The sequence below is a fragment of the Hylobates moloch genome, unplaced genomic scaffold (genome assembly GCF_009828535.3).
Source record: "Hylobates moloch isolate HMO894 unplaced genomic scaffold, HMol_V3 SCAFFOLD_12, whole genome shotgun sequence".
NCBI classification, from domain to species: domain Eukaryota; kingdom Metazoa; phylum Chordata; class Mammalia; order Primates; family Hylobatidae; genus Hylobates; species Hylobates moloch.
The window spans coordinates 40,934,826-40,960,939 of NW_026652287.1; the positions used below are offsets into that span (position 1 = coordinate 40,934,826).

At 58.1% G+C, this 26,114-nt stretch overlaps 2 protein-coding genes across 6 annotated transcripts; both read left to right on the plus strand.

Moving 5' to 3' along the window:
- The first annotated feature begins 762 nt into the window (after positions 1-762).
- LRRC8E (leucine rich repeat containing 8 VRAC subunit E) lies at positions 763-13,660 on the plus strand. Of its 3 annotated transcripts, XM_032169502.2 has the most exons (4): positions 763-853; positions 5,048-5,190; positions 6,950-7,092; positions 10,310-13,660. In XM_032169502.2, the coding sequence occupies exons 3-4, from the start codon at positions 6,955-6,957 to the stop codon at positions 12,560-12,562; spliced, it is 2,391 nt and encodes a 796-aa protein (XP_032025393.1). In that variant the 5' UTR covers positions 763-853; positions 5,048-5,190; positions 6,950-6,954; the 3' UTR covers positions 12,563-13,660. The 3 variants fall into 3 exon arrangements, with proteins under 3 accessions (XP_032025393.1, XP_032025392.1, XP_032025394.1); XM_032169501.2 differs by lacking the exon at positions 5,048-5,190; XM_032169503.2 differs by lacking the exons at positions 5,048-5,190; positions 6,950-7,092.
- Positions 13,661-15,492: 1,832 nt separating this feature from the next.
- On the plus strand, positions 15,493-26,092 carry MAP2K7 (mitogen-activated protein kinase kinase 7). 3 transcript variants are annotated; one of them, XM_032169506.2, is made up of 12 exons: positions 15,493-15,706; positions 17,442-17,489; positions 21,397-21,538; positions 21,705-21,771; positions 21,903-22,016; positions 22,096-22,215; positions 22,361-22,468; positions 22,600-22,779; positions 22,871-22,951; positions 23,068-23,210; positions 23,765-23,810; positions 23,913-26,092. In XM_032169506.2, the coding sequence occupies exons 1-12, from the start codon at positions 15,583-15,585 to the stop codon at positions 24,045-24,047; spliced, it is 1,308 nt and encodes a 435-aa protein (XP_032025397.1). In that variant the 5' UTR covers positions 15,493-15,582; the 3' UTR covers positions 24,048-26,092. The 3 variants fall into 3 exon arrangements, with proteins under 3 accessions (XP_032025397.1, XP_032025399.1, XP_032025395.1); XM_032169504.2 differs by having other exon boundaries at positions 15,603-15,706; positions 16,085-17,489; positions 23,913-25,095; XM_032169508.2 differs by lacking the exon at positions 17,442-17,489 and having other exon boundaries at positions 15,495-15,706.
- Positions 26,093-26,114: the final 22 nt, after the last annotated feature.

Sequence of the window (26,114 nt, forward strand, 5' to 3'; positions counted from 1 at the left end):
CCTGAAAACTCCAGTCACCTGTGCCTTGGCTGGGCTTTAAGGCCAGGTGACTGGGCCTTGGGGGGGTTAGAGGAAGCCCTTCTTCCACACTTTCTTTTTTTTTTTTTTTTTTCTTTTGGAGACAGGGTCCTGCTTGGTGGCCCAGGCTGGAGTGCAGTGGCATGATCGTAGCTCGCTGCAGCCTCTCAACTTCCCAGATTCAGGTGATCCTTCCACTGCAGCCTCCAGAGTAGCTGGGACTACAGGCACACACCACCACACCTGCCTAATTTTTATAATTTTGTTTTTGTAGGTTTTAAAATTTTTTGTAGGGATGTGGTCCCACTATATTGCTCGGGCTGGTTTCAAACTCCTGGGTCCAAGGTATCCTCCTGACTCGGCCTCCCAAAGTGTTGGGATTACAGGCGTGAGTCACAGAGCCCAGCCTCCACATTTTCTCGACAGGGTCCGTAAGACCTGGTTCCCAGAAAGGTGGCCGTAGAATGGCTTTGGGAGTTCAGGGTCCCCAGCTCTCTCAGTTTGCCCAGCTGTCAGGGTCCAGCCAGACTGCAAAGTTGCAAAGTTCTAAGACCCCTGCATCTCCCGCCAGCGCCCAGCCCACCAGGGCAAAGCAGCCTAGGACCCCTCTCTTCCCCCAACCCCGCTGATCGCGCGGCGCCAGGAGTACGGTCGACCTGGGCGCGCCTGAGGCGAGGCGGGGCCGAGTCGTCCGGGGGCGGGGCGGGGCGGCTCCGGGTCTTCTGTCCCCGCCTGCCCTGACTCACCCTCGCGGCCCGCCCGGGAACTCTGCGGGAGTCGCGGCAGCTCCGCTCCCAGAGACCCAGGAGTTGGGCCCAGCGTCCCTCCCGGAACGGTGAGTAGGTGGCTCTTTGCCTCTGGGCACACACGAGGTGGCGGGGTGGGGGTCGGGCTGGGAGTCCCCGGGTCTGGACAAGGGGCAGAGCCGCTCCAGGTGCGCTGGCCCTGTGGCCGGGGCAGGCCACACACCAGGAGCTGGGGTGGGGGTGCGGACCGGTGCAAAGGGAAACCTGGCCCACGAGGTGCCCGTCCTGGGAGCCAGGCAGAGCCGGCCAAGTCTCAGAGTGAAGATAAACAGGCTGAAGATAAACTTGGCTTCGGGGGTGTCAACCACTTTCCCCTCCCCTTGGCATCTGGGAAGACACTGACAACTCATCCCGGGAGACCCTCAGAGCCCCAGAACCTACCACTTGAGGTGGGTTCAACCAAGCCTGACCTCTGGTGCTCTTGAACTTATTATACATGTCCCAGATCTTCAAGTCTGTTGGCAGAGACGGCTTGGAAAACCACTCAGCTGGGAATCCACAGGCCTGGGGCCTGACCCAGGATGGGCTACAAAGATGCCGCCCTCCCCCACCCTAGAACCTCAGTTTCTCCCTTGAATAAAAGGTTGAGGCTCAGCCTGACACCATGGCTTACATCTATAATCCCAGCACTTTGGGAGGCCGAGGCAGGCAGGTCACCTGAGGTCAGGTGTTTGAGACCGGCCTGGCTAACACGGTGAAACCCCATCTTTACTAAAAATACAAAAATTAGCTGGGCTTGGTGGTGCGTGCCTGTAGTCCCAGTTACTGGGGAGGCTAAGGCTTGAGTATTGCTCGGACCCAAGAGGTGGAGGTTGCAGTGAGTTGAGATTGGGCCACTGCACTCCAGCCTGGGCAACGCAGGAGACTCCATCTCCAAAAAAAAAAAAAAAGACTGAGGCCAGGCACAGTGGCTCACGCCTGTAATCCCAGCACTTTGGGAGGCTGAGGTGGGAGGATTGCTTGGACTCAGGAGTTCAAGACCAGCCTGGGCAACATAGTGAGACCCCATCTCTACAAAAAATACAAAAGTTGGCTGGGCATGGTAGCACGAACCTGTAGTCCCAGCTACTGGGGAGGCTGAGGCAGGAGGATCACTTGAGCCCAGAAGTTCGAGGCTGCAATGAGCTATGATCACACCACTGAACTCCAGCCTGGGTGACAGAGCAAGACCCTATCTCTCTCTCTCTCTCTCTCTCTTTTTTTTTTTTTTTTGAGATGGAGTCTTGCTCTGTTGCCAGGCCGGAGCGCAGTGGCATGATCTTGGCTCACGGCAACCTCCGCCTCCCAGGTTCAGGTGATTCTCCTGCCTCAGCCTCCTGAGTAGCTGGGACTACAAGCATGCGGCACCATGGCCAGCTAATCTTTGTATTTTTAGAGATGGGATTTCATCATGTTGGCCAGGATGGTCTTGATCTCTTGACCTCGTGATCCACCGCCTCAGCCTCTCAAAGTGCTGGGATTACAGGCGTGATCCACTGCATCCATCAGGACCCTATGTCTTAAAAAAAAAAAAAAGGTTTGGCCTTGTGTTCTACAAAACCTCTCTTCGGGCTGAAAACTGCTAGATGTTTCTTGCTTCTTCCCTGCCTCTTAGCATGGGCTGTGGGTGTGGAGGGTCTCACTCTCCCACCCTTCCCCCAGCAGGGACTCACCACCACATTTTTTGGAGGCAAGTGGCTTGAGGAGGACCTGGGAGGGAGGAGGGGTGAGGCATGGGTGGATGGAGCCAGGGCTAGTGGGAGCCACATGGTCTCAGGCTGGAAGGCGTTCCAGCCTGGCCTGCCACAATGCAACACCGTTCTTAGGTGCTTTTGGCAAAGATGCTGTGTTTTTTTGTTGTTGTTTGTTTTTTGAGATAGAGTCTTGCTCTGTCGCCCAGGCTGGAGTGCAGTGGCGCAATCACGGCTCACTGCAACTTCCACCTCCTGGGTTCAAGAGATTCTCCTGCTTCAGCCAGGCATGGTGGCTCATGCCTGTAATCCTAGCTCTTTGGGAGGGCGAGGCGGGCAGATCACGAGGTCAGGAGATTGAGACCATCCTGGCTAATACGGTGAAACCTCGTCTCTACTAAAAATACAAAAAATTAGCCGGGTGAGGTGGCGGGTGCCTGTAGTCCCAGCTACTCTGGAGGCTAAGGCAGCAGAATGGCGTGACCCCAGGAGGCGGAGCTTGCAGTAAGCCGAGATCGCGCCACTGCACTCCAGCCTGGACGATAGAGTGAGACTCCATCTCAAAAAAAAAAAAAAAAAAAAGAGAGATTCTCCTGCTTCAGCTTCCCCATTAGCTGGGATTATAGGCGCCCACCACCACGTCCGGCTAATTTTGTATTTTTAGTAGACATGGGGTTTTACCATGTTGGCTAGCCTGGTCTGAAACTCCTGACCTCAAATGATCTGCTCACCTTGGCCTCCCACAGTGTTGGGATTACAGGTGTGAGCCACCGTGCCCGGCAAGATGCTGCATTTTAATTAGAGGCTGTCTCCCAAGAGGGAACAGAGTGGTTGCAATCCTACAGGCAGGATCTGGAGGTTGGATGGGTCAGGCTTCGAATGCCACTTGGAACTGTAGAAGCTTGAGCAAATTATTTCTCTCCCCTGAGTCTGGAAAGCAAAGTCCCCAACATCCACGCTGCCTGAGTTGGGATAAAATGAGGCATTCAGTGTCTGGTGGAGGAAGCTGAGTGTATACATCCCATCGTTGTATTTTCCCTGGCTCTGCCCCAATTCTTCGAGCCCCTGTTCCTGGACCTTCCCACCAGCCCTGCTCAGACAAAGTGGGGGCCTGTTTTATGTCTGTGGAAATTTAATGGCAGGTTTGTGAGGATCAAGTTTGAGTCATGGAGACAGATAATGATAGCCCCTGTGGCTGTCCCCCGGTCCCCTGAGTGTTTCTGCCTTCTTGTCTGTGACTGTGCACCTGGGATGGCTACTGGTGGAGCTTACACCAGGGTGGCAAGGACAGGAAGTTGGTCCCTGTTCGGGTGTGTGTGTGTGTGTGTCTGTGTGTGTTGTGTGATTTCTTCTACAGCCCCCAGAGTCAGTAGTTTTTGTTTTGTTTTGCTTTTTTGAGATGGAGTCTCTCTCTGTCACCCAGGCTGGAGTGCAGTGGCGAGATCTTGGCTCACTGCAGCTTCTGTCTCCCGAGTTTAAGCAATTCTCCTGCCTCACCCTCCCGAGTAGCTGGGATTACAGGCATCCACCACCATGCCTAGCTAATTGTTTTTGTATTTTTAGTAGACACGTGGTTTCACCATGTTGGCCAGGCTGGTCTCGAACTCCTGACCTCAAATTATCCACCCACCTTGGCCTCCCAAAGTGCTGGGATTACAGGCGAGAGCCACCGTGCCCGGCCTCAGTCAGTAGTGTTTTGTTCACTGTTTCTGAGATAGGGTCTTGCCCAGGCTGTTTCATGGCTCACTGCAGCCTCTAACTCCTGGGTTCAAGCAATCCACCCACCTCAGCCTTCCAAGTAGGTGGGACTACGGGCATGCACCAACACACCTGGCAAGTTTTCAGATTTTTTTTTTTTTTTTTGAGACAGTCTCGCTCTGTCGCCCAGGCTGGAGCACAGTGGCACGATCTTGGCTCACTGCAAGCTCTGCCTCCTGGGTTCATGCCATTCTCCTGCCTCAGCCTCCCAAGTAGCTGGGACTACAGGTGCCCACCACTACGCCCGGCTAATTTTTTGTATTTTTAGTAGAGACGGGGTTTCACCGCATTAGCCAGGATGGTCTCGATCTCCTGACCTCGTGATCCGCTCGCCTCAGCCTCCCAAAGTGCTGGGATTACAGGTGTGAGCCACCGCACCTGGCCAATTTTTGTATTTTTAATAGAGATGGAGTTTCACCATATTGGCCAGGCTGGTCTCGAACTCCTAACCTCAAGTGATTCGCCCACCTCGGCCTCCCAAAGTATACTTGGCTCTTTGCTTAGGGCAGGGAGTGTGAATGAGCATGAGGGCCGGGCCATGGTGCGAGGGACCCTGTGCTCTGGGCACCCCCTTGCATGGATCTGGGTCTGGGTGAGTCACCACCTGAGTCAGGGAACCCATGACATTTTTTTTTTTTTTTTTTGAGACGGAGTCTCGCTCCATCTCCCAGGCTAGATTGCAGTGGCACTATCTCAGCTCACCACAACCTCCGCCTCCCATGTTCAAGCGATTCTCCTGCCTAGCTGGGACTACAGGTTCATGCCACCATGCCCGGCTAATTTTTGCATTTTTAGTACAGACGGGGTTTCACCACGCTGGCCAGGCTGGTTTTGAACTCCTGATCTTGTGATCTGCCTGCCTCAGCCTCCCAAAGTGCTGGGATTACAGACGTGAGCCACTGCGCCTGGCCCAACCTATGACATTTTACACTTGCATGGTGAGTCCCCGTGTTGGCAGGCTGTACCCACCCCCTTGCCTGCCTATCTGATTCCCCAGACCGAAGTGGGGGCCTCTGAGGGGGTAAAAGGATGTGGTCTTTCGGGACTGCTTGGCCTTTAGCTTGGTGGGTGGAGCCTGTATCCTACCTTGCTTTTACCCAGGAGTCACCCCAAAATATGGGGGGAACACAAACTGAAAAGGGAGGCTCAGACGTGTCAGAACCATTGGCTGAGCTGTGGGTCAGGGGACCAGGGTTTCCCTAGATTCTTCCTGGGGAGATGGATGGGGAGCCAGAGAGAACTCCCTGATGGGCAGATGCCCTCCTTCCTGGCCCAATCCCTGTCCCCAGTTACAGGTTATCTTTTTTGTTTTGTTTTTTCGAGATGGAGTCTCACTCTGTCACCCAGGCTGGAGTGCAGTGGCACGGTCTCGGTTCACTGCAACCTCTGCCTCCCCTGATCAAGACCCTCCCACCTCAGCCTCCAGAGTAGCTAGGATTACAGGTGTGTGTCACCACACCTGGTTAATTTTTTGTGTATTTTTAGTAGACTCTGGGTTTCACCATGTTGGCCACACTGGTCTCAAACTCCTAACCTCAAATGATCTGCCCGCCTCAGCTTCCCATAGTGCTGGGATTACAGGCGTGAGCCACTGCGCCCAGCCCCAGTTACAGATTATCTATCTGGACAAGGACAGAAGGCTCCCAGGACTGGGGGAACTTGGATGTTGGCAGAACTTGGGTCTAAGGTTCCCTACCTTCCTTGTTCCACCTCCAGCCTCTGGGGAAGTTGGTACCCAGTGGATAACTGCCTGGGAGAGTGACATCTCAGCTCGTGCCCCACGCCCCAGTGTGATTTGTGGCTGGCCTGTCTGTATCTGCAATAATGATACCTTGGTCTAAAAGGAGACCCTGGGAACAGACAGAGTGGGCCGGCCAGGAGCCTGACAGCACAGCCCTAGCCTGGTCGTAGATGTCACCTGACAACTTTCCATTTGCAAGTCCTGCCTCCTCCTCGGACATCCGGACACCCCATTGCCCCCTCTCAGAGCCCAGGTCTCTGGTTTCTGCCTGTGATTCTGGGCTATAGCCCCTGTAGAAACTCAGGTGTCCTGGTCACCTCCTACCCCCAGGGCTGACTAGCCTTCAGCTTGGCAGTCCCTGCCCCTGGGGCCCTGGTAACCAGAGCCAGGCTCCAGCCGGCTTTTCCAGTTAGAGGTTGGAGGTGGTGCCCAGAGTGCCCCTGGAGGGGGTGGAGGGGCCCACACCCCGGAAGTCCTGAGCCTTGGAACGCTTTCAGGCCTGGTGGCGGTGAGAGCCAGGGCTGGCCCAGACGCCGAGTGTCTGCGGTCAGGGAGCATCGAGGCAGATGTTTTCAGGGCTTGGTGTCAGGGGTGGGCGAGGGGTGCCTGGTTTTGGGGAGGGGGCCACCCGAGGAGGCTGGAGGGCGGCGGCCCTGTGGACTATCCCTCCTGTGCTCTTCGAGGTCAGAGAAGTCAGATCAGGTGCAGGGGTGCCCAGAGGGGAACAGTGGCCGCTTGGTTCTGGGCAGGTGGTGACGTCTGCATGGAGGGTGACTAAGGCCAGGCTAAGAGGGAAGGGGGGGCACACACTTCGGAGGTTTGGACAAGTTTGGGCAGGGAGGGTCATGGGCAGATGAGGAGCACAGGCCTGCCTGTGTCTGGCTCCTTGGAGGACCCCCTGCAGAGCCTCCCATCCTAAGGGTCTCTCTACACCCCCATCTCGTCCTGTCCCACAGGCAGCATGATCCCAGTGGCCGAGTTCAAGCAGTTCACGGAACAGCAGCCTGCATTCAAGGTGCTCAAACCCTGGTGGGACGTGCTGGCCGAGTACCTCACCGTGGCCATGCTCATGATCGGGGTCTTTGGCTGCACCCTCCAGGTGAGGCCCTCCCCTGGGAAGGGGGCGTGACCAGAGGGGCGGGGCAGGTGTCTGGGGAAGTCGGGAAGCCTTCTCATCACCCAAGAAAGAGAGGAAACTGAAGACAGAGCCCCACTCAAAGGCCAATCTAGACCCCTTATCTTCCTTACCTCCATAGCCAGGAGCACCGGAGTCCCCACATTGCTATGTCATTCCATATCTTTTTTTTCTTTTTTGAGAAGGAGTCTCACTCTGTCACCCAGGCTAGAGTACAGCGGCATGATCTCAGCTCCCTGCAACATCCGCCTCCCGGGTACAAGCGGTTCTCCTGCCTCAGCCTTTTGAGTAGCTGGGATTACAGGCGCCCACCACCACGCCTGGCTAATTTTGGTAGTTTTTTAGTAGAGATGGGGTTTCACCATGTTAGCCAGGCTGGTCTCGAACTCCTGACCTCAAGTGATCTGCCTGCCTGGGCCTCCCAAAGTGTTGGGATTACAGGCGTGAGGCACTGCACCTGACCCTTTCTTTCTTTCTTTTTTTTTTTTTTTTTTTGGCTAAAAAGAGACAGGGGCCGGGCATGGTGGCTCACACCTTTAATCCCAGCACTTTGGGAGGCCAAGGTGGGAGTATCACTTAAGGCCAGAAGTTTGAGACCAGCCTGGCCAACACGGTGAAAACCCGTCCTTACTAAAGATACAAATATTAGCCAGGCATGGTGGTGGACACCTGTAATCCCAGCTACTCAGAAGGCTGAGGCAGGAAAATTGCTTGAACCTGGGAGATGGAGGTTGCAGTGAGCTGAGATCATGCCACTGCACTCCAGCCTGCGTGACAGAATGAGACTCCATCTCAAACAAAATAAAATAATTGAAAATTAAAATAAAGAAACATGGTCTCATTCTGTCATCCAGGTTGGAGTGCAGTGGCATGATCATAGCTCACTGCAGCCTTGAACTCCTGGGCTCAAGCGATCTTCCCGCCTCAGCCTCCAGAGTACCTGGGATTACAGGCACACACCACCACGTCCAGCTAATTTTTAAATTTCTTGTTGACACAGGGGTCTTGCTATGTTACCCAGGCTGGTCTCGGACTCCTGGCCTCAAGCCATCCTCCCACCTCAGCCTCCCAAAGTGCTGGGATTACAGGTGTGAGCCACTGTGCCCGGCCCCATATTTTCATAATGCTCAATTTTATCCCTGGAATCTGGAAAGGACTGCAGTTGCTATATGAGTTTGTTACTTCTGCTGTAACAAAGTAGCAGTGATTGAGTGGCTTAAATGCCAGAAATGTTTCCTCTTCTGGGTCTGGTTCTCGAGGCCAGAAGTCTGAGATCAAGGTGTCAGTTGTCAGTAGGGAGAATCTTCAAGCCTCCCTCCTAGATTCTTGCAGCTCCAAGTGTTCCCTGTCTTGTAGATGACATTCTCCCAGTATTTTTCTTTTTTTTTTTTCTTTTTATTTTTTATTTTTTATTTTTTTTGAGAAGGAGTCTCGCTCTGTCGCCCAGGCTGGAGTTCAGTGGCGCAATCTCGGCTCACTGCAAGCCCCGCCTCCCGGGTTCACGCCATTCTCCTGCCTCAGCCTCTCCGAGTAGCTGGGACTACAGGCGCCCGCCACTGCGCCCGGCTAATTTTTTGTATTTTTTAGTAGAGACGGGGTTTCACCGTGGTCTCGATCTCCTGACCTCGTGATCCGCCCGCCTCGGCCTCCCAAAGTGCTGGGATTACAAGCGTGAGCCACCGCGCCCGGCTTTTTTTTTTTTTTTAGACGGAATCTCCCTCTGTCGCCCAGGCTGGCATGCAGTGGCGAGATCTCGGCTCACTGCAACCTCCGCCTCCCAGGTTCAAACAATTCTCCTGGCTTAGCCTCCCAAGTAGCTGGGATTACAGGCATGCGCCACCATGCCCGGCTAATATTTTTTTGCATTTTTAGTAGAGACGTGGTTTCAGTATGTTGGCCAGGCTGGTGTTGAACTCCTGACCTCGTGATCAGGATCAGCCTGCCTCTGTCTCCCAAAGTGCTGGGATTACAGGCGTGAGCCACTGCACCTGGCCGAGACAGTTTTTTTTTTTTTTTTTTTCCAAGCAAGCTCTGTCACCTAGGCTGGAGTGCAGTGGTGCAATCATAGCTCACTGTAACCTTGTACTCCTGGCCTCAAGCAATCCTCCTCTACCACCCCCGCTTGGCCCCCCCTCCCACTGCCTCCTAAATCACTGAGATTACAAGCCTGAGCCACCGCACCCAGCCTCTCCCTGTATCCTCACGTCATCTTCTCTCTTTGTGTCTGTCTCTGCGTCTATGTTTCCCCTTTCTCTAAGGCGCAGTCATACTGGGCCCACCCTACCGGCTTTGTCTTAACTTGACTACCTCTGCAAAGACCCTATTACCAAACAGGAGCCGCTTGACGCAGCTCAAATAATACCACATTCTAAGGATTTGGAGTTGAGACTTCAACATCTTTTGTGGGGACACGATTCAACCCAGCTCCTTTTCTCAGACAAAGACCAGTGCGTTGTCGGTTGCGGTGGCTCATTCCTGTAATCCCAGCACTTTGGGAGGCTGAGGCAGGGGATCACTTGAGGCCAGGAGTTCGAGAGCAGCCTGGCCAACATGGTGAAACCCCATCTTTACTAAAAATCAAAAATTAGCTAGGCGTGGTAGTGCGTGCTTGTAGCCCCGGCTACTCAGCAGGCTGAGGCAGGAGAATTGCTTGAACCAGGAGGGGAAGGTTGCAATGAGCCAAGATTGCACCACTGCACACAGCCTGACAGAGCGAGACTGTCTCAAAAAACAAAAAAAAAACAAAAAAAAAACCAGTGCTTAGAGGTTTAGCAAAACTCTTCCAAAATTACAGTTGGCTGGCGACAGTCAGAGATGGGGAGTGCGGGGGCCTCCCACCTTCAGCCTGTTTTTCCCCATCCCCCTCATTTTCTCTCTTTTTTAAATTAATTTATTTTTGAGATGGAGGCTCACTCTGTCACCCAGGCTGGAGTACAATGGCGCAATCTCGGCTCACTGCAACCTCCGTCTTCCGGGTTCAAGTGATTCTCCTGCCTCAGCCTCCCGAGTAGCTGGGATTACAGGTGCCCACCACCATGCCCGGCTAATTCTGTATTTTTAGTAGAGACAGGGTTTCACCACGTTGCCCAGGCTGGTCTCGAACTCCTGACCTCAAGTGATCCACTTGCCTTGGCCTCCCAAAGTGCTAGGATTACAGCCCTCATTCTCTTTGGCTCCTCAGGTGACACAGGACAAGATCATCTGTCTACCCAATCATGAGCTCCAGGAGAACTTATCAGAGGCCCCGTGCCAGCAATTGCTGCCTCGGGGGATCCCTGAGCAGATTGGGGCCCTGCAGGAGGTTAAAGGGCTTAAGAACAATTTGGACCTGCAGCAATACAGCTTTATTAACCAGCTGTGCTATGAGACAGCCCTGCACTGGTACGCCAAGTACTTCCCCTACCTCGTGGTCATTCACACGCTCATCTTCATGGTCTGCACCAGTTTCTGGTTCAAGTTCCCTGGCACCAGCTCCAAGATTGAACACTTCATCTCCATCCTGGGCAAGTGTTTCGACTCTCCATGGACCACCAGGGCCCTATCCGAGGTCTCTGGGGAGAACCAGAAGGGCCCAGCAGCCACCGGACGGGCTGCAGCCACCATAGTGGCCACGGCAGGGGCCGGGCCGGGGAAGGTAGGGGAGGGTGAGAAGGAGAAGGTGCTAGCGGAACCGGAGAAGGTGGTGACTGAGCCTCCAGTTGTCACCCTGCTGGACAAGAAGGAGGGTGAGCAGGCCAAAGCCCTGTTTGAAAAGGTGAAGAAGTTCCGCGTGCACGTGGAAGAGGGCGACATCCTGTACACCATGTACATCCGACAGACGGTGCTGAAAGTGTGTAAGTTCCTGGCCATCCTGGTCTACAACCTGGTCTATGTGGAGAAGATCAGTTTCCTGGTGGCCTGTAGGGTGGAGACGTCAGAGGTCACGGGCTACGCCAGCTTCTGCTGCAACCACACCAAGGCCCACCTCTTCTCCAAGCTGGCCTTCTGTTACATCTCCTTTGTGTGCATCTACGGACTCACCTGCATCTACACGCTCTACTGGCTCTTCCACCGGCCCCTCAAGGAGTACTCCTTCCGTTCCGTGCGGGAGGAGACTGGCATGGGGGACATTCCTGACGTCAAGAACGACTTCGCCTTCATGCTGCACCTCATCGATCAGTATGACTCCCTCTACTCCAAGCGCTTCGCCGTCTTCCTGTCCGAAGTCAGCGAAAGCCGTCTAAAGCAGCTCAATCTCAACCACGAGTGGACGCCCGAGAAGCTTCGACAGAAGCTGCAGCGCAATGCCGCGGGCCGGCTGGAGCTGGCCCTCTGCATGCTTCCGGGACTGCCCGACACCGTCTTTGAGCTCAGTGAGGTGGAGTCACTCCGGCTGGAGGCCATCTGCGATATCACCTTCCCCCCGGGGCTGTCACAGCTGGTGCACTTGCAGGAGCTCAGCTTGCTCCACTCGCCCACCAGGCTACCCTTTTCCTTGCAGGTCTTCCTGCGGGACCACCTGAAGGTGATGCGCGTCAAATGCGAGGAGCTCCGCGAGGTGCCGCTTTGGGTGTTTGGGCTGCGGGGCTTGGAGGAGCTGCACCTGGAGGGGCTTTTCCCCCAGGAGCTAGCTCGGGCGGCCACCCTGGAGAGCCTCCGGGAGCTGAAGCAGCTCAAGGTGTTGTCCCTCCGAAGCAACGCCGGGAAGGTGCCAGCCAGTGTGACCGACGTTGCCGGCCACCTGCAGAGGCTCAGCCTGCACAACGATGGGGCCCGTCTGGTTGCCCTGAACAGCCTCAAGAAGCTGGTGGCACTGCGGGAGCTGGAGCTGGTGGCCTGCGGGCTGGAGCGCATCCCCCACGCAGTGTTCAGCCTGGGCGCACTGCAGGAACTTGACCTCAAGGACAACCACCTGCGCTCCATCGAGGAAATCCTCAGCTTCCAGCACTGCCGGAAGCTGGTCACACTCAGGCTGTGGCACAACCAGATCGCCTATGTCCCTGAGCATGTGCGGAAGCTCAGGAGCCTGGAGCAGCTCTACCTGAGCTACAACAAGCTGGAGACCCTGCCCTCCCAGCTTGGCCTGTGCTCGGGCCTCCGTCTGCTGGATGTGTCCCACAACGGGCTACACTCCCTGCCAGCGGAGGTGGGCCTCCTGCAGAACCTACAGCACCTGGCCCTCTCCTACAATACCCTGGAGGCCCTGCCCGAAGAGCTCTTCTTCTGCCGCAAGCTGCGGACGTTGCTTCTGGGCGACAACCAGCTGAGCCAGCTCTCGCCCCACGTGGGTGCCCTCAGGGCCCTCAGCCGCCTGGAGCTCAAAGGCAACCGCTTAGAGGCGCTGCCAGAAGAACTTGGCAACTGTGGGGGGCTCAAGAAGGCGGGGCTCCTGGTGGAAGACACCCTTTACCAGGGTCTGCCGGCAGAAGTGCGGGACAAGATGGAGGAGGAATGAAGCTGGGGTGGGGCCGTTTTAGGTAGAGCCTTAAAAATGCTTCCGCCCAGGAATCTCAACCATTGTCTTCCAAGACAGGAAGCCAAGTGGGTCCAGGCCAGGAGATGGGGGGGGGCAGCTGTGTCATCTTTCTGGGGCCCAGGAGGATCTGGGCTGGTTTGTCTGGGGAGACAGACAGGATGTTGTGGAGTTGGGGTGGAACCTGGTATGGAGGGATTAACTCAGTCATGGCATTCTCCGACCAAAACCACACCTGTGTCTCTGGCAGGCCTTGCTCCCATCCCTAGAACTGCTGCCCCTCCCTGGATATTCCAGCCCAATTAGTGCCGCATATGTGGGAAAGGACACATCCCAGTGGGATTTCCAACACTCCCCCTCCCCACGCAACAGACAAAGCAACTTACATCTGGGGTTCTCTCCCAAGGAGAGGACACAGACACAGTTGTTTGCCGTGTTATATGTTAGCTCAGAACAATGGTTTTCATTTGGCTAAGCATCAAAATCACCTAGGGAGTCGGTGCAAAACAAAATATCACAGTCCCCACCCCTGAAAGACTGACTCAGGAGGTTTGGTTGGGGGCCAGGAGTCTGTTCCTAAATATTCCAGGTAGTTCTGGTGCAGGTAAGTGGTCCTGAGACGGTATGTTGGGAAATGCTGATGTAAAGGTATCAGGGCTGGGCACTGTGGCTCATGACTATAATCCCAGCCCAGAGAGGCCAACGCAGAATGATGGTTGAGCTCAGGAGTTCAAGATCAGCCTGGGTAACATAGTGAGACCCCACCTCTGCCAAAAAAAAAAAAAAAAAAAAAGGGTATCCAAATATCTAGATTCTGATCCCTTTTGAGGTCCTAGACCCTTTGAGAAACTGATTAAGCCAGGTACCTCCTTCCTCAGGAAAATGCTGGTGTACAAATACACACAAAGCTCTTCAGGCAGCTGATAGATTTCCCCCAGAGAGCTATTCAACGACTTCCTAAGGTGGGCGGACTCCAGGGTTGGGACACCTGCTATAGAGGTGACATTTTTCCAAGGACAGGCAGGGACTTTGGTCTTGACTGTTCCCTGGGTGCTTAATAAATAATACTAATCATTGCAAATTCTAGTTTTGATCTCTTATGTGCACACCTGTCGTTGTCTAACACCGTTTATTAGGGCCAGACATAGTGGCTCATGCTTGTAATCCCAGCGCTTTGGGAGGCTCAGGTGGGAGGATTGCTTGAGCTCAAGAGTTTGAGACCAAACTGGGCAACATAGTGAGATCTCATCTCTACAAAAACATACAAAAAAAAGTTGGCCAGGTGTGCTGATCTGTGCCTGAGGTCCCAGCTACTAGGGAAGCAGAGGCAGGAGGATTGCTTGAACCCAGGACCCAGGAGGTTGAGGCTGCCATGAGCTGTGATCGCACCACTCCACTCCAGCCTAAGCAACAGAACAAGACCCTCTTTTTTTTTTTTTTTTTTTGGAGACGGAGTCTGGCTCCGTCACCCAGACTGGAGTGCAGTGGCGCAATCTTGGCTCACTGCAACCTCCGCCTCCTGGGTTCAAGCAATTCTCTGCCTCAGCCTCCCATGTAGCTAGAATTACAGGCGCCTGCCACCATGCCCGACTAACTTTCGTATTTTTAGTAGACACAGGGTTTCACCATCTTGGCCAGGCTGGTCCTCTCCTGACTTCGTGATCCACCCGCCTCGGCCTCCCAAAGTGCTGTGATTACAGGCGTGAGCCACCATGCCCGTAACCTTTTATTTCATGTGACCAAGTAACACCCGTGTGCCAGAATCAAGGATGAGTCTCATGTTCTCAGAGCAGAGGCACAGAAGGCTGCCTGGAAGACGGAAAGGTAAAGACCTCAGCTGTAACTCTACACTTGTGTGTGTTCCACCCACCAGTCGTCACCAGAGGAGTTCCGACAAGCCTGTAACACTCATCCCAAAGTGTTCCCTCGTTGGACCAGAAGCTGGAAGGGCACTTGGCAGAGGCTGCCTGGCCCTGGCCACCTCCCAGGTGTCCGCAAAATCAGAAACTCCTTCTAGCATCTAAGAGCAGAGGGAAGCCGCTCTTGGGGGAGATCCCTGAGTTCCAGAGGACATTTCCCCAGCACCCCTCGGACCACTTAAAGGAGTGGTTTAGGCTGCCGGGGGCTCAGGCACGGGCACCTAACCCCAGAGCCCCTCCTCAGATAAGAATTCTGCACGTCCAGGCGCTGGGCTCACGTTCCGGGTGCGAGAGAGATGAAGGGGGCGTCTTGAGGTTCCATGTGGGTCTGGCCAACAACTCTGGCCTTGACCTTGGCCCCGTCGCCGAGGGCAGGGGTCACACCGCTGGGTTCCCATGGCTGTCCTCTCCCGCCTGGCTTCGGCCAACTCTGAGCCTGTTGGGGCTGGCAAGAAGGGAAAGGGCTCTCGACGGAGCCTAATTACGGTGAGGAGGCGGCACCCCGCTGCCAGCAGGAGACTAGGAGGTAATTAAGCACAAGAGGAATCCTAATAAAGCACCATCAGTGAGGAAGGCATTCCGAAAGGACGCCCAAGCCAACCGTGAAAAGCGAGGAGGCTGAGGGGACACCGCCGTGGAGACCAGAGATCGACTGCCCCTTTAGGAACGAGGTTCTAGGAATGCGCATGAGCAAAAGCCACGCGCGCGAACACGGCTTCCCCCGCTAAGCATGCGCGCCGCTTTCCCCGCCCACCGTCCTCCGAAGAATGGTGTTTCCCCGCAGCGCCTCTCTCCAGAGCGATCGGGAATTGGCGCATGCGCACTACGGTGGTGGTGGCGACGAAGGCGGGGGTTGCACGTTGCCTGCCTCCAGCTCTAGGTGGCGTCATCCTTCGGGCTGAGCCGAAGCACGCACGCGCGGAGGTTCGCACGCGGAGAAGGGCGGGTGCGCGCCGCGGGCATGCGCCGTGCGGGGCGAGACGGCGGCTCGACGGGGTCATCCGGGCGCAGGCGCAGTGCGGTGTTTGTCTGCCGGACTGACGGGCGGCCGGGCGGTGCGCGGCGGCGGTGGCGGCGGGGAAGATGGCGGCGTCCTCCCTGGAGCAGAAGCTGTCCCGCCTGGAAGCAAAGCTGAAGCAGGAGAACCGGGAGGCCCGGCGGAGGATCGACCTCAACCTGGATATCAGCCCCCAGCGGCCCAGGCCCAGTAAGCACGGCGGCGTGGGGGAGGGGGCGGGCGGGGCGGGGCGCGCGCCGCGGGAGGCCCCGCCCCCGCCACAAGGCCCCGCCCCCGCTTCCGGAGCGCTCGCGCTCCTCTCCGCCCCCCCCGCTGCGGGCTCGCGGGGCGAGGGTCACGGTGACCCGGGGGGCATGGGGCCGGCGAGCTCCGGGGGGTTCGCACCCTCGGGGCCTGGGAGCCCAGTTCCCGGACCCAGGCGAGGCCCCCAGCTGATGACCCGCCCCCGTCGCCGTGATCCTCTGGGTCGGGCTTCCCCGACTCCACGCGACCGTGACCACATCCAGGTCGCCCCGAAAACACAGACACGTCCCTTTTGACCTGATGCTACCACTCTCGTCATCTCAGGGACTGTTTGGCCCCCCCCTCCCCCGGCCCGAGGGCTTGTCAGCCCCGTGCAGCGACGATCTACGCACACGCGCACGCCTGGCTCGGGGACACCTGAGGTTACTTGACCACACAGAGCCCCTCCCTATCTCTTCTGACCCGAAGATTCTCCCTCTCGCTCTCCCTGTAACCGTGTCTGGGGTTGGGGACGGAAGGGGGTCCCTTCTCCCTCTCTTGGCGACAGTGACCATCGCATTGGGCTCAGCAGACCCCCTCCCACATACACCAGGCCCCCTCAAACCCCTGTGACCAGTTTCACTGCCACCATCTTGGTGAGCATGTGGTGTCTGACCTCCAGAAATGCACATCGACCCCCAGCCAGCCCGGTGACTTTGTCACCTGTGTTCAAGTGATGGCTCCCCTTCCCTTCATACTCACACCCACCTGACCTGGGGACACCTGAGGCTAATGTGACTCTAGGCCTGTCCCCCACCCCCCAGCATACATCCACCTGCTTTCTGATCAGTCCCACCATCTCGGTACCTACCTCCCTGACACCGTGTCATCCTAGATCAGTACCTCTCGTTCCACACACACCTGGCCTGGGAACACTGACCACATCTAGTCTCCCGGCTTTTTCCCCAAGAGCCTGGTCTCTAAATCCTCTGGCCTGGAGGGAATCAGATTTTCAAACCCTGTGAACACCACCCCCAACCCATGATCCTTTTTGTGTCTTTCTTGACCCAGTAAAATGCTCTCATGTCTCCTCTGATGTGACCTTTGTAGTTGATTTAGCTCTCTCTATGGAATCATTATGATAGGCGAGAAAGGTACCCCCTGTATCTGGGCACCCCACCCATTCCCTGGTCACCCTGCGTGACCTTCACAGCCTGACCCCCTCCTGTCCCTCCCTCTCCTGACCTGAGTCAGCATGGGTTCCTCCTTGGGGAATCTCTTGGGGGTCCAGAGAAATCATGGAGGTGGGGATTCTGGCACAGGACACTGCGTGGGACAAGAAGCCCAGCCAAGACACGGGTCCCTGCTAGCCCCTGGGGGCTGCCCTTCCTGGCCCCTGAGTGGATGAGACAGGGTTGGGTCCAGGGTCCCAGGTGCCTTCAGGGGTGGCCGTTCCCATGCAGAGCTAGGAGGCCGGTGGCAGGCAGGCCCCCGAGGAGTCCCCTCCAGGCGTCTGTGTCTGTGTCAGCTCCATCCCATCCTCCCCGCCCTCCCCATCTCTGTCAGTTCCTAGCCATCTCTGCAGTTCGGTGCCTCCCCCTCCTCCTCGTTTATGATTTGATTTCTTTTCTTTTGGACGAATCGGTCGTTTCTGTTGTGATTTATCGTGGTGTTGTTTTTTTTCTTCCTTTTCCCCATCCAGTTATTGTGATCACTCTAAGCCCTGCTCCTGCCCCGTCCCAACGAGCAGGTACCAGCCTTTTTATCATCGCTGCTTGGACATCTGCACCATTGACCTAACCGCTGCCCCGGCCGCAGAATGGCGTCCCCCAGCCCCCATGCTCTGTGTGTGTTCCCATGTCTCTTCCCCTCACTCTTACTTTCTCTCTCACTCCACTCAAGCAGCGGTCAGCCCAGCCCGGCCTCCTCTGTATCCTCCCTCCTCCTCCCCCTCCCTTCCTCCCAGCTCCACTTTGGACTCCCTGGAGGAGGAGGTGGGCTCCCCACTGAATGGGAGTCTGTGGCCTTGGGCGGGGGGTGGGGGGTGCATGCCTGTGTGTGTGTAACTGAGAGAACGAGAAAGTTGGGCCTGGTGGGTGACCTGTGCCTATGGATCCCTCTCAACAACTAGGTGAACACACAGCACCCCCCCGGGTTCCATACCAGCCCTGGGCGCCAGGGACACAGCAGTGAATAGAACAGACGGAGCCCCTCTCCTCTGTAGCGGGGGCTGCAATGGGGGGCCCACTGGACTGGGAGCACATTCCCACCAGGGAGAACATTCTAGCTGGGTGAGCAGCCCAGCATGGGGCCAGCCTGGGGGAACCTCTGGAGATGGTGGGAATTGAACAAAGCCTCTGGAGAGGCCAGGCACGGTGGCTCACACCTGTAATCCCAACACTCGGGGAGGCTGAGGCAGGAGGATCACCTGAGCCTGGGAGGTTGAGGCTACAGGGAGCCATGATCGCACCACTGCACCCCAGCCTGGGTGACAGCGAGATCCTGTCACAAAAATTTAATAACCGGGCCAGGCACAGTGGCTCATGCCTGTAATTTCAGTACTTTGGGAGGCCAAAGAGGGTGGATCACTTGAGGTCAGGAGTTTGAGACCAGCCTGGCCAACACGGTGAAACCCTGTCTGCATTAAAAATACAAGAGATTAGGCCAGGTGCAGTGGCTCACACCTGTAATCCCAGCACTTTGGGAGGCCGAGGCGGACAGATCACCTGAGGTTGGGAGTTCGAGACCAGCCTGACCAACATAGAGAAACCCCATCTCCACTAAAAATACAAAATTAGCCGGGCATGGTGGCACATGCCCGTAATCCCAGCTACTTGAAGGCTGAGGCAGGAGAACCGCTTGAACCCGGGAGGCGGAGGTTGCAGTGAGCTGAGATCGCACCATTGCACTTCAGCCTGGGCAACAAGAGCAAAACTCCATCTCAAAAAAAATAAATAAATAAATAAAAGATTAGGTGGAGGTTGCAGTGAGCTGAGATCACACCACTGCACTCCAGCCTGGGCAACAGAGCAAGACTCCGTCTCAAAAAAAAAAAAGAGAATTTAAAAAGTGTCTTGAAGGAGGTGGGGGGAGAGAAGACAGCCCTGCCAGGGCTCTGAGTGCAGCGCCAGCCTGTGTTGGGCATGCAAGCTGTGCCCCACGCCTGTGTTGGGAGAGAGAGTAGATGGGGTGCCTGGCCCTGTGAGTGGTTGTGAGTGTGTGTGTCTGAGGGCAAGGGGGACTCTGTCCCGGCTGCATGGGTGTTGGGTCCACGGCATGCCCTGGGCGTGTGTTGTGCGTGTGTGCACTTGCACGGCGTGTGCGTGCATGTTGACATGGCAGCCTGCACACCTGTGGCTCCTGTTGGCAGACACGTGCCCTCCAGCCTCTCTCTCATCCATTCTCTTTCTCATCCTCACCCTCTTGCTCTCACTCCACCCTCCTGAGCTGCCATGTGGCCATCACCACCTCCGTGGCTTCTGTTCTCAGGGCCTTTGTGTACCTCCTTCCCCCAGTGCCTACCTGAGCCCTCCCTTCCATCCCCCCATGCTCCAGTCTGTGGTCCAGCAGCCTCGTTCCCAGGCTCTGGGGCCGCCCTCGGAAGGCCTGGTAGGCTCTGTCAGGGAGGGGCCCACAGGACTCCTCGAGGGCTGCGGTCCTCACCCCGAGTGCAGGCTGCGAGTGGGACTCGGATACTCTCTGAGGGGTGGGAACCAGGCAGTTTCTCAAGAGATGCCAGGTGCACAGGGGTTGGGGACTGGGTGGGGGGAGCACAGGCCCTTGGGAGCTAGAAGGGGATTGGGGCTGTGGCTCGGGCCATGGAGAGAGCAGAGGCGCAGGGACCTGAAGAAGCAGAGGGAGAAGCCTGGCCAACACAGCGAGACCCTATCTCTACTAAAAAGACAAAAATTAGCTGGGCGTGGTGGCGTGTACCTATAATCCCAGCTACTCAGGAGGCTGAGGCAGGAGAATCATTTGAACCTGGGAGGGAGATGTTGCAGTGAGTTGAGATCACGCCACTGCACTCCAGCCTGGGCGACAGAGCGAGAACCTATCTCAAAAACAAACAAACAAAAAAACCACCAGTGGGAGGTGACGTGGTGCTGCAGAGGCGGCAGTGGCCAGGACGGCGGGAGGGGCACGGGAGATGAGGCCTCTAAGGCCAGTCATGAACGCTGGGCCTGACTGTGTCCCAAGGTCCCCAGAGCCCTTCCCCTGCTCCTGCCTGGTCCTCCAGGAGGGGAGCTAGGGGGCACAGCTCCTGCAGGGGCTGGCAGGACCAGGTAGGGGCAATGCTGGGCCTCCTGCATTGGGACTGAGGGCAGCGTCTTCCTGCCCCTCCTACTGGCTGAGATCAGGGTCCCGGTCACACGGGACGGATGGGGTTTAGCTGCCAGCATGGAGCGGGTTTGTCTGTTCATGTTAGTCCCTGGGCACCAGTCACCAGGAGCCTGCAGAACTGTGGGGAGAAAAGGTGGATGAGGCAGGAGGAAGAGAGGGAGAGAGGGGGTTGTCCGCTGAGGGCTTTGGCAGAGCGGCAGGCCCCAGCTCCTGTGAGAGGGGCACCTTGGTAGGTGTGTGTAGCCGTTGTCAGGGCCTCTAGGATGTGAGGTGTCAGGATTGGCTCCTCTGGAGACCACGTTGGCATCCCGGCCTCTGTTCCTGAACCCTGTTGCCAGCCTAGCCAGGGAGACCCTAGCTCCTCCGGGAAGCTGCCCTCCTGTCCCAGGCCCCTCTCTGGCCTGTCTCTGCAGCGCCTCCTCTGGGCACCTGGGCCCTTGTCTTGGCTCTTGTCTGTCTGTCTGTCTGTCTCCTGCCCTCCCACCCCTAATGCCGCCTGCCCGCCCCAGGGTGCCTGCTGCCTGCCTGCCGCCTGTCCACCCGCTGTAGCATGCCCGAGCTGCCCGCATGCAGGCTGCTGGATGAGCCAACCCCTGCCTGGCCCAGCGTTGGCCCCACCTGGTCCCGCCAGCCCCTGCAGGAGCTGTGTCCCCAAGCTCTCCTCCCAGAGGATGCAGGCCCCCTGAGGTCCTGTCCTGCCCCTATGGGCCCCAGCTCTGCCAGCCAGGCCGGGAGGCCCTCATGTCAGCCCACTGGCCGAGGAGGGGCCCTCCCTCACCCCGAAACAGAAGATGGGGCAAGGCAGCCTGAAGCCTGGGTCTCGTGCCTGCTGCCTCCCCAGCGTGGCCCTGCTCACTCTTGTCTGGGAGCCAAGTTCAGTGCTACCAGCAGAGCCACAGCCTGGGCCAGCCCCGGCAGGCACTCCGCCCTCGCCTATCCATCCTGTGGGCGCTGTGGCCCTGGGCAGAAGTGGGAGGAAGCGCACACACCTGTCAGGGAGGCCGCCTGGCCGAGGGATACCTCAGGTCCCCATCTCATTTCTCCGTCAGCATAGACTTGGGGCTCCCTCTCCCCTGCCAGCCTCCTCCATCTCTTTCCAGGTCAGGGGATGAGACAAGGGACCCTGAGGACAGTCTGGGGTGGGAGGGAGACCCCAGCTCCTCCAGCCCAGCAGGGCAGGGGGCTGTGCCAGCCTAGCTCAGGAAGCCCAGGAGGGGAAGGTGAGGGTCCCGACCCCTCCCTGGAATGCCAGATGTGGAGCTGAGACCATCTGGGCGCTGATCCCCCCTCCCCGCCACTGGTTCTCACCCCCCCAGCCCTGCAGCTCCCGCTGGCCAACGATGGGGGCAGCCGCTCGCCATCCTCAGAGAGCTCCCCGCAGCACCCCACGCCCCCCGCCCGGCCCCGCCACATGCTGGGGCTCCCATCAACCCTGTTCACACCCCGCAGCATGGAGAGGTGAGCCAGGGGCCCAGCAGGGTTGGGTGGGAAGCAGCATTGAGGGGCCACCGTGCCAGCCCTGGGAGGAGGGTGGTTAAACCGGTGGGAACCCTGGTATGGGGGGCTGGGGTGGCCAACCTAAGGTCAGGACCCACCTCCACCGGCACCTGCTCCATGTCCCCAGCATTGAGATTGACCAGAAGCTACAGGAGATCATGAAGCAGACGGGCTACCTGACCATCGGGGGCCAGGTACCACCTTCACTGTGGTGGGGAGAGGGAGGAGGCCCAGCCAGGCTGTACCCATCCTGGGGGCACCAGTGGGGGTGCGGGGGGCGGTGGCAGAGGCCCCAGGGACCCTCCAACCCTCCCTCTCCTCCCAGCGCTACCAGGCAGAAATCAACGACCTGGAGAACTTGGGCGAGATGGGCAGTGGTACCTGCGGCCAGGTGTGGAAGATGCGCTTCCGGAAGACCGGCCACGTCATTGCCGTTAAGGTGAGCCTTGGCGGCTACCCTGGCTGTGCCCCACACCCCAGGCCGGTGCTAAGGCTCCCTCCTGTCCCTGCCTGTGCAGCAAATGCGGCGCTCGGGGAACAAGGAGGAGAACAAGCGCATCCTCATGGACCTGGATGTGGTGCTCAAGAGCCACGACTGCCCCTACATCGTGCAGTGCTTTGGGACGTTCATCACCAACGTGAGTCCCCGGCCGTGCCAGGTGCCCCCTGCACCACACCCTGCAGGGTCTCCTCCTCCCTCACCCCGCCCCTTCCCAGGGAGCAGAGCCTCTAGGGGGGTGGGCCGGAAGACACAGCTCCTCCGGGTGCCCCCTCTCCCTGCAGACGGACGTCTTCATCGCCATGGAGCTTATGGGCACCTGCGCTGAAAAGCTCAAGAAGCGGATGCAGGGCCCCATCCCCGAGCGCATCCTGGGCAAGATGACAGTGGCGGTGAGTGGCCAGGCGGGGCGTGCACTAGGCAAGATGACAGTGGTGGTGAGTGGCCAGGTGGGGCGTGCACCGGGCAGTTGGCCTTGGGCCTGTGCCCCCTGCCACATGCACCGCCCTCTGCCTGCCTGCAGATTGTGAAGGCGCTGTACTACCTGAAGGAGAAGCACGGTGTCATCCACCGCGACGTCAAGCCCTCCAACATCCTGCTGGACGAGCGGGGCCAGATCAAGCTCTGCGACTTCGGCATCAGCGGCCGCCTGGTGGACTCCAAAGCCAAGACGCGGAGCGCCGGCTGCGCCGCCTACATGGCGGTGAGTGGGGGCCCTCCAGCGGGGGAGGGGTTGGGGGCTGGGAGGCCGGCCCCAGCCTTGGAGATAACATCTTCCCCTCCTGCCCCTGCAGCCCGAGCGCATTGACCCCCCAGACCCCACCAAGCCGGATTATGACATCCGGGCCGACGTATGGAGCCTGGGCATCTCGTTGGTGAGTTGGGGCCCTGCCCCTGTCCTCCAGCCAGCAGTGAGGGCTGCTGGGGGACTCGGAGGGAGGATAACACAAACCTGTCCCGGCCAGTCCAGCCCTGCCCGTCTCTCTCCCAGGTGGAGCTGGCAACAGGACAGTTTCCCTACAAGAACTGCAAGACGGACTTTGAGGTCCTCACCAAAGTCCTACAGGAAGAGCCCCCGCTTCTGCCCGGACACATGGGCTTCTCGGGGGACTTCCAGTCCTTCGTCAAAGACTGGTGAGAACCTCCCTCTGCTTGGGAGGTCAGGGACAGCCCGCTTCTCTGGGCAGCTGGGGAGGCAACGGCAGGAGGGGAATGGAGGCAGCACCCTGGGATGGGCGGATGCGGCTGTGGGCGGGCTGCAGACAGGAGCTGGAGCTGGTGCCTGGGGAGCCACGAGCTGGGTTTGGACCTAGCCTGAGGGACAGCCAGCCCTGTGGCGTTTGGCAGGGTGGCTGTTGGAGATTGTGAGCACGCTTCTGCAACAAGCACAGCTACAAGTTCGGGAGGGCCATGTTTGATTCTCTCAGGGGAGCCCCACCCACCTTTCTGGGGGACCTCAGCCAGCTCTGGCCCCCCAAGCCAGGCCCTTGCCACCTGGCCCCAGGCCAGGAGGCTCCGGGACTCACAGTTGCTCCCAGCTGTCAGCCGGCGTCCTGAGGACATCCACAGCTCCTTCCTCCACACACATCTTGGGGACCCCTGGCTCCTTGGGGAGGGCCTGAGCACGGGTGGGGCCGGCATCCCCTCCTCCCTCACTCTCACATCTGTCTTCCCTTCTCTTGCTCTAGCCTTACTAAAGATCACAGGAAGAGACCAAAGTATAATAAGCTACTTGTGAGTACCTGGGCCCACCCAGTCCCCTTCCTGTCCCTGCGGAGGCGCGAGGCCAGGAGGGAAGACCCTCTCCTCCTAAGCCCCACCCCCTCGGGCCCACAGGAACACAGCTTCATCAAGCGATACGAGACGGTGGAGGTGGACGTGGCGTCCTGGTTCAAGGACGTCATGGCGAAGACTGAGTCACCGCGGACTAGCGGCGTCCTGAGCCAGCCCCACCTGCCCTTCTTCAGGTAGCTGCTTGGCGGCGGCCAGCCCCACAGGGGGCCAGGGGCATGGCCACAGGCCCACCTCCCCACTTGGCCACCCAGCTGCCTGCCAGGGGAGACCTGGGACCTGGACGGCCACCGAGGGCTGAGGACAGAGAGTGGGGGGTGCCCACCCACCCCCCGCCCTGGGCCTACCAGGCCCCTGCCCTTCCCACCCCGGGGTCAGCCGGCTGTGTGCGTCCCCCGACAGACACTGTGAACGGAAGACAGCAGGCCGCGAGTGGAGTCGCTGTTCATTCAGCTGCAGCCTCTGGGCCGGGGCGGCCCCCAGGGGCCAGGAGAGAGCCCCAGAGTCCCGCAGCCACCATGCACGCCCCCAGCGTGCTGTGCCCTTCGCCACTCCCACGCGCCCATTCCTCTTCCGTCGCCCTCTGTCCCCCGCTCTACCTCTCTGTCCTTGTCTGGCTCTCCCATCACCCTCCCTGCCTCTGTCTCTCCTGACCTGAGCCTGGGCCCAGCCACCTCCTGACGGGTCCCCTGGGTCTGCATAGGTCTCCCATGGCGCAATGAGTCAGTGGCCCCCAGCCAGGCGGTGTGGGCATTGCCACTGCGGCCGGACGGAGCTGCGCGTTCTCTCTCTCTCTCTCTCTCTTTCTCTTTCTCTTTGATCTCAGGGGGTCCTTTTTGGAGTTTATTGTATTTTATTGTACTTGGTGGGGTGTTTGGGGTGGGGGCGGAGGAGAGCTTGTTATCATGGGGTTGTCGGTACCTTCAGAAACTTTTACCAAAGTCACGATTAGCTGCTTGTTGTGGGGCCCCAACCGCCCTTGGGCACTGGGGGGCTGGGCTGGGGCCACTGCTCTGGGGTCTCCGGGGGCCACAGCTTGGGGTGAGTTGAAGACCTCAGGGGGTGCAGAGGGGTCTGCGGGGCCCTGGCCACACAGGATGGCCTTCAGGGAAGGTGGGCTTGGTGCATGGTGCAGAGCAGGTGACCGGAGGGAATTGGTGACAGAGCGGGGCCAAGGGAGGGGTCCGGAGGGAGTCAGGGATGGAGGGCAGAGGGAGTGGATGTGGGGGTTTGAGGACGTGTGACAAGTTCCAGCAGGGGTGGGGGCCGGGCTGAGGGTGGGGGTGCGAGGCAGTCACTCCCATCGTGCCCCTGGCCATCCCTCCACTCACCCACACCTGGCCCAGCCCACGTTGAGGTCCAGGACTGGGAAGGACCGGGTGAGTGCACCAGGGGCCCAGGCCAGGTGCCCCCCGGAGCCTGCTGGGGTGGCCAGAGCAGGAGGGAGTGTGTTTCGTTTTTGTGGGTGTTGCATGCAAATCAAGTGGACAAGAAAAAATAACAAAACAAAAAACGAGAAAAAAAACCACAAAACCCCATAAAAATCACAAAGAAAAACCAACACCAAAGGCGCAGAAGCCGGCTGGCCGTGGCGGGGGCAGCGTAGGCGTAGCATCCCTCTCCTCTCACCTAGCCTGTTGACTCTTGTTATTATTATGATATTCGCAAAACGCCGCATGTTTAAAAAGTCATAGACGTCATCTTCTCTCTGCCCCCAGGGAGGAAAGCCACCTTCTCTTGCCCCTTGGCCCCTTTGTCGGGGCCAGGGGTCTGCTGGGTGGGGGTGCCAACAGGCCTGGCCCTTTCCTCCCCTGCGTCCAGCCATGGGGGCCTCTGCGGATTGCCAGAAGGTTGCATGGCTGGTCCCAGGGCCAGCACAGGCCCGAGGCCGGGCTGCCTGGTTTTATTTTTATTTAACTTTATTTTCTGTTTTATGAGTGTGTGTCCACCCACCCCCACCCCCTTCAGTGTTAAGTGGGGAGCCCTGGGGGAGTCTCTCCTGCCTCCCAGCCTCTCCCAAGACCTCCCCCCTTGTCACCAGCCATCCCTCTGGACCAGGCAGAGGGCAGACTGGGCGGGCAGGGGCCTGAGGGTGGCTCAGGCCAGCCCACCAGCTGATGGGCCCGTCCTCAGGCCGCCAGTGTCGCCCTGCCCCTTTTTAAAACAAAATGCCCTCGTTTGTAAACCCTTAGATGCTTGAGAATAAACTCCTCCCTTTTCTTCCACCGAGTCTGTGGTGTGTCACGG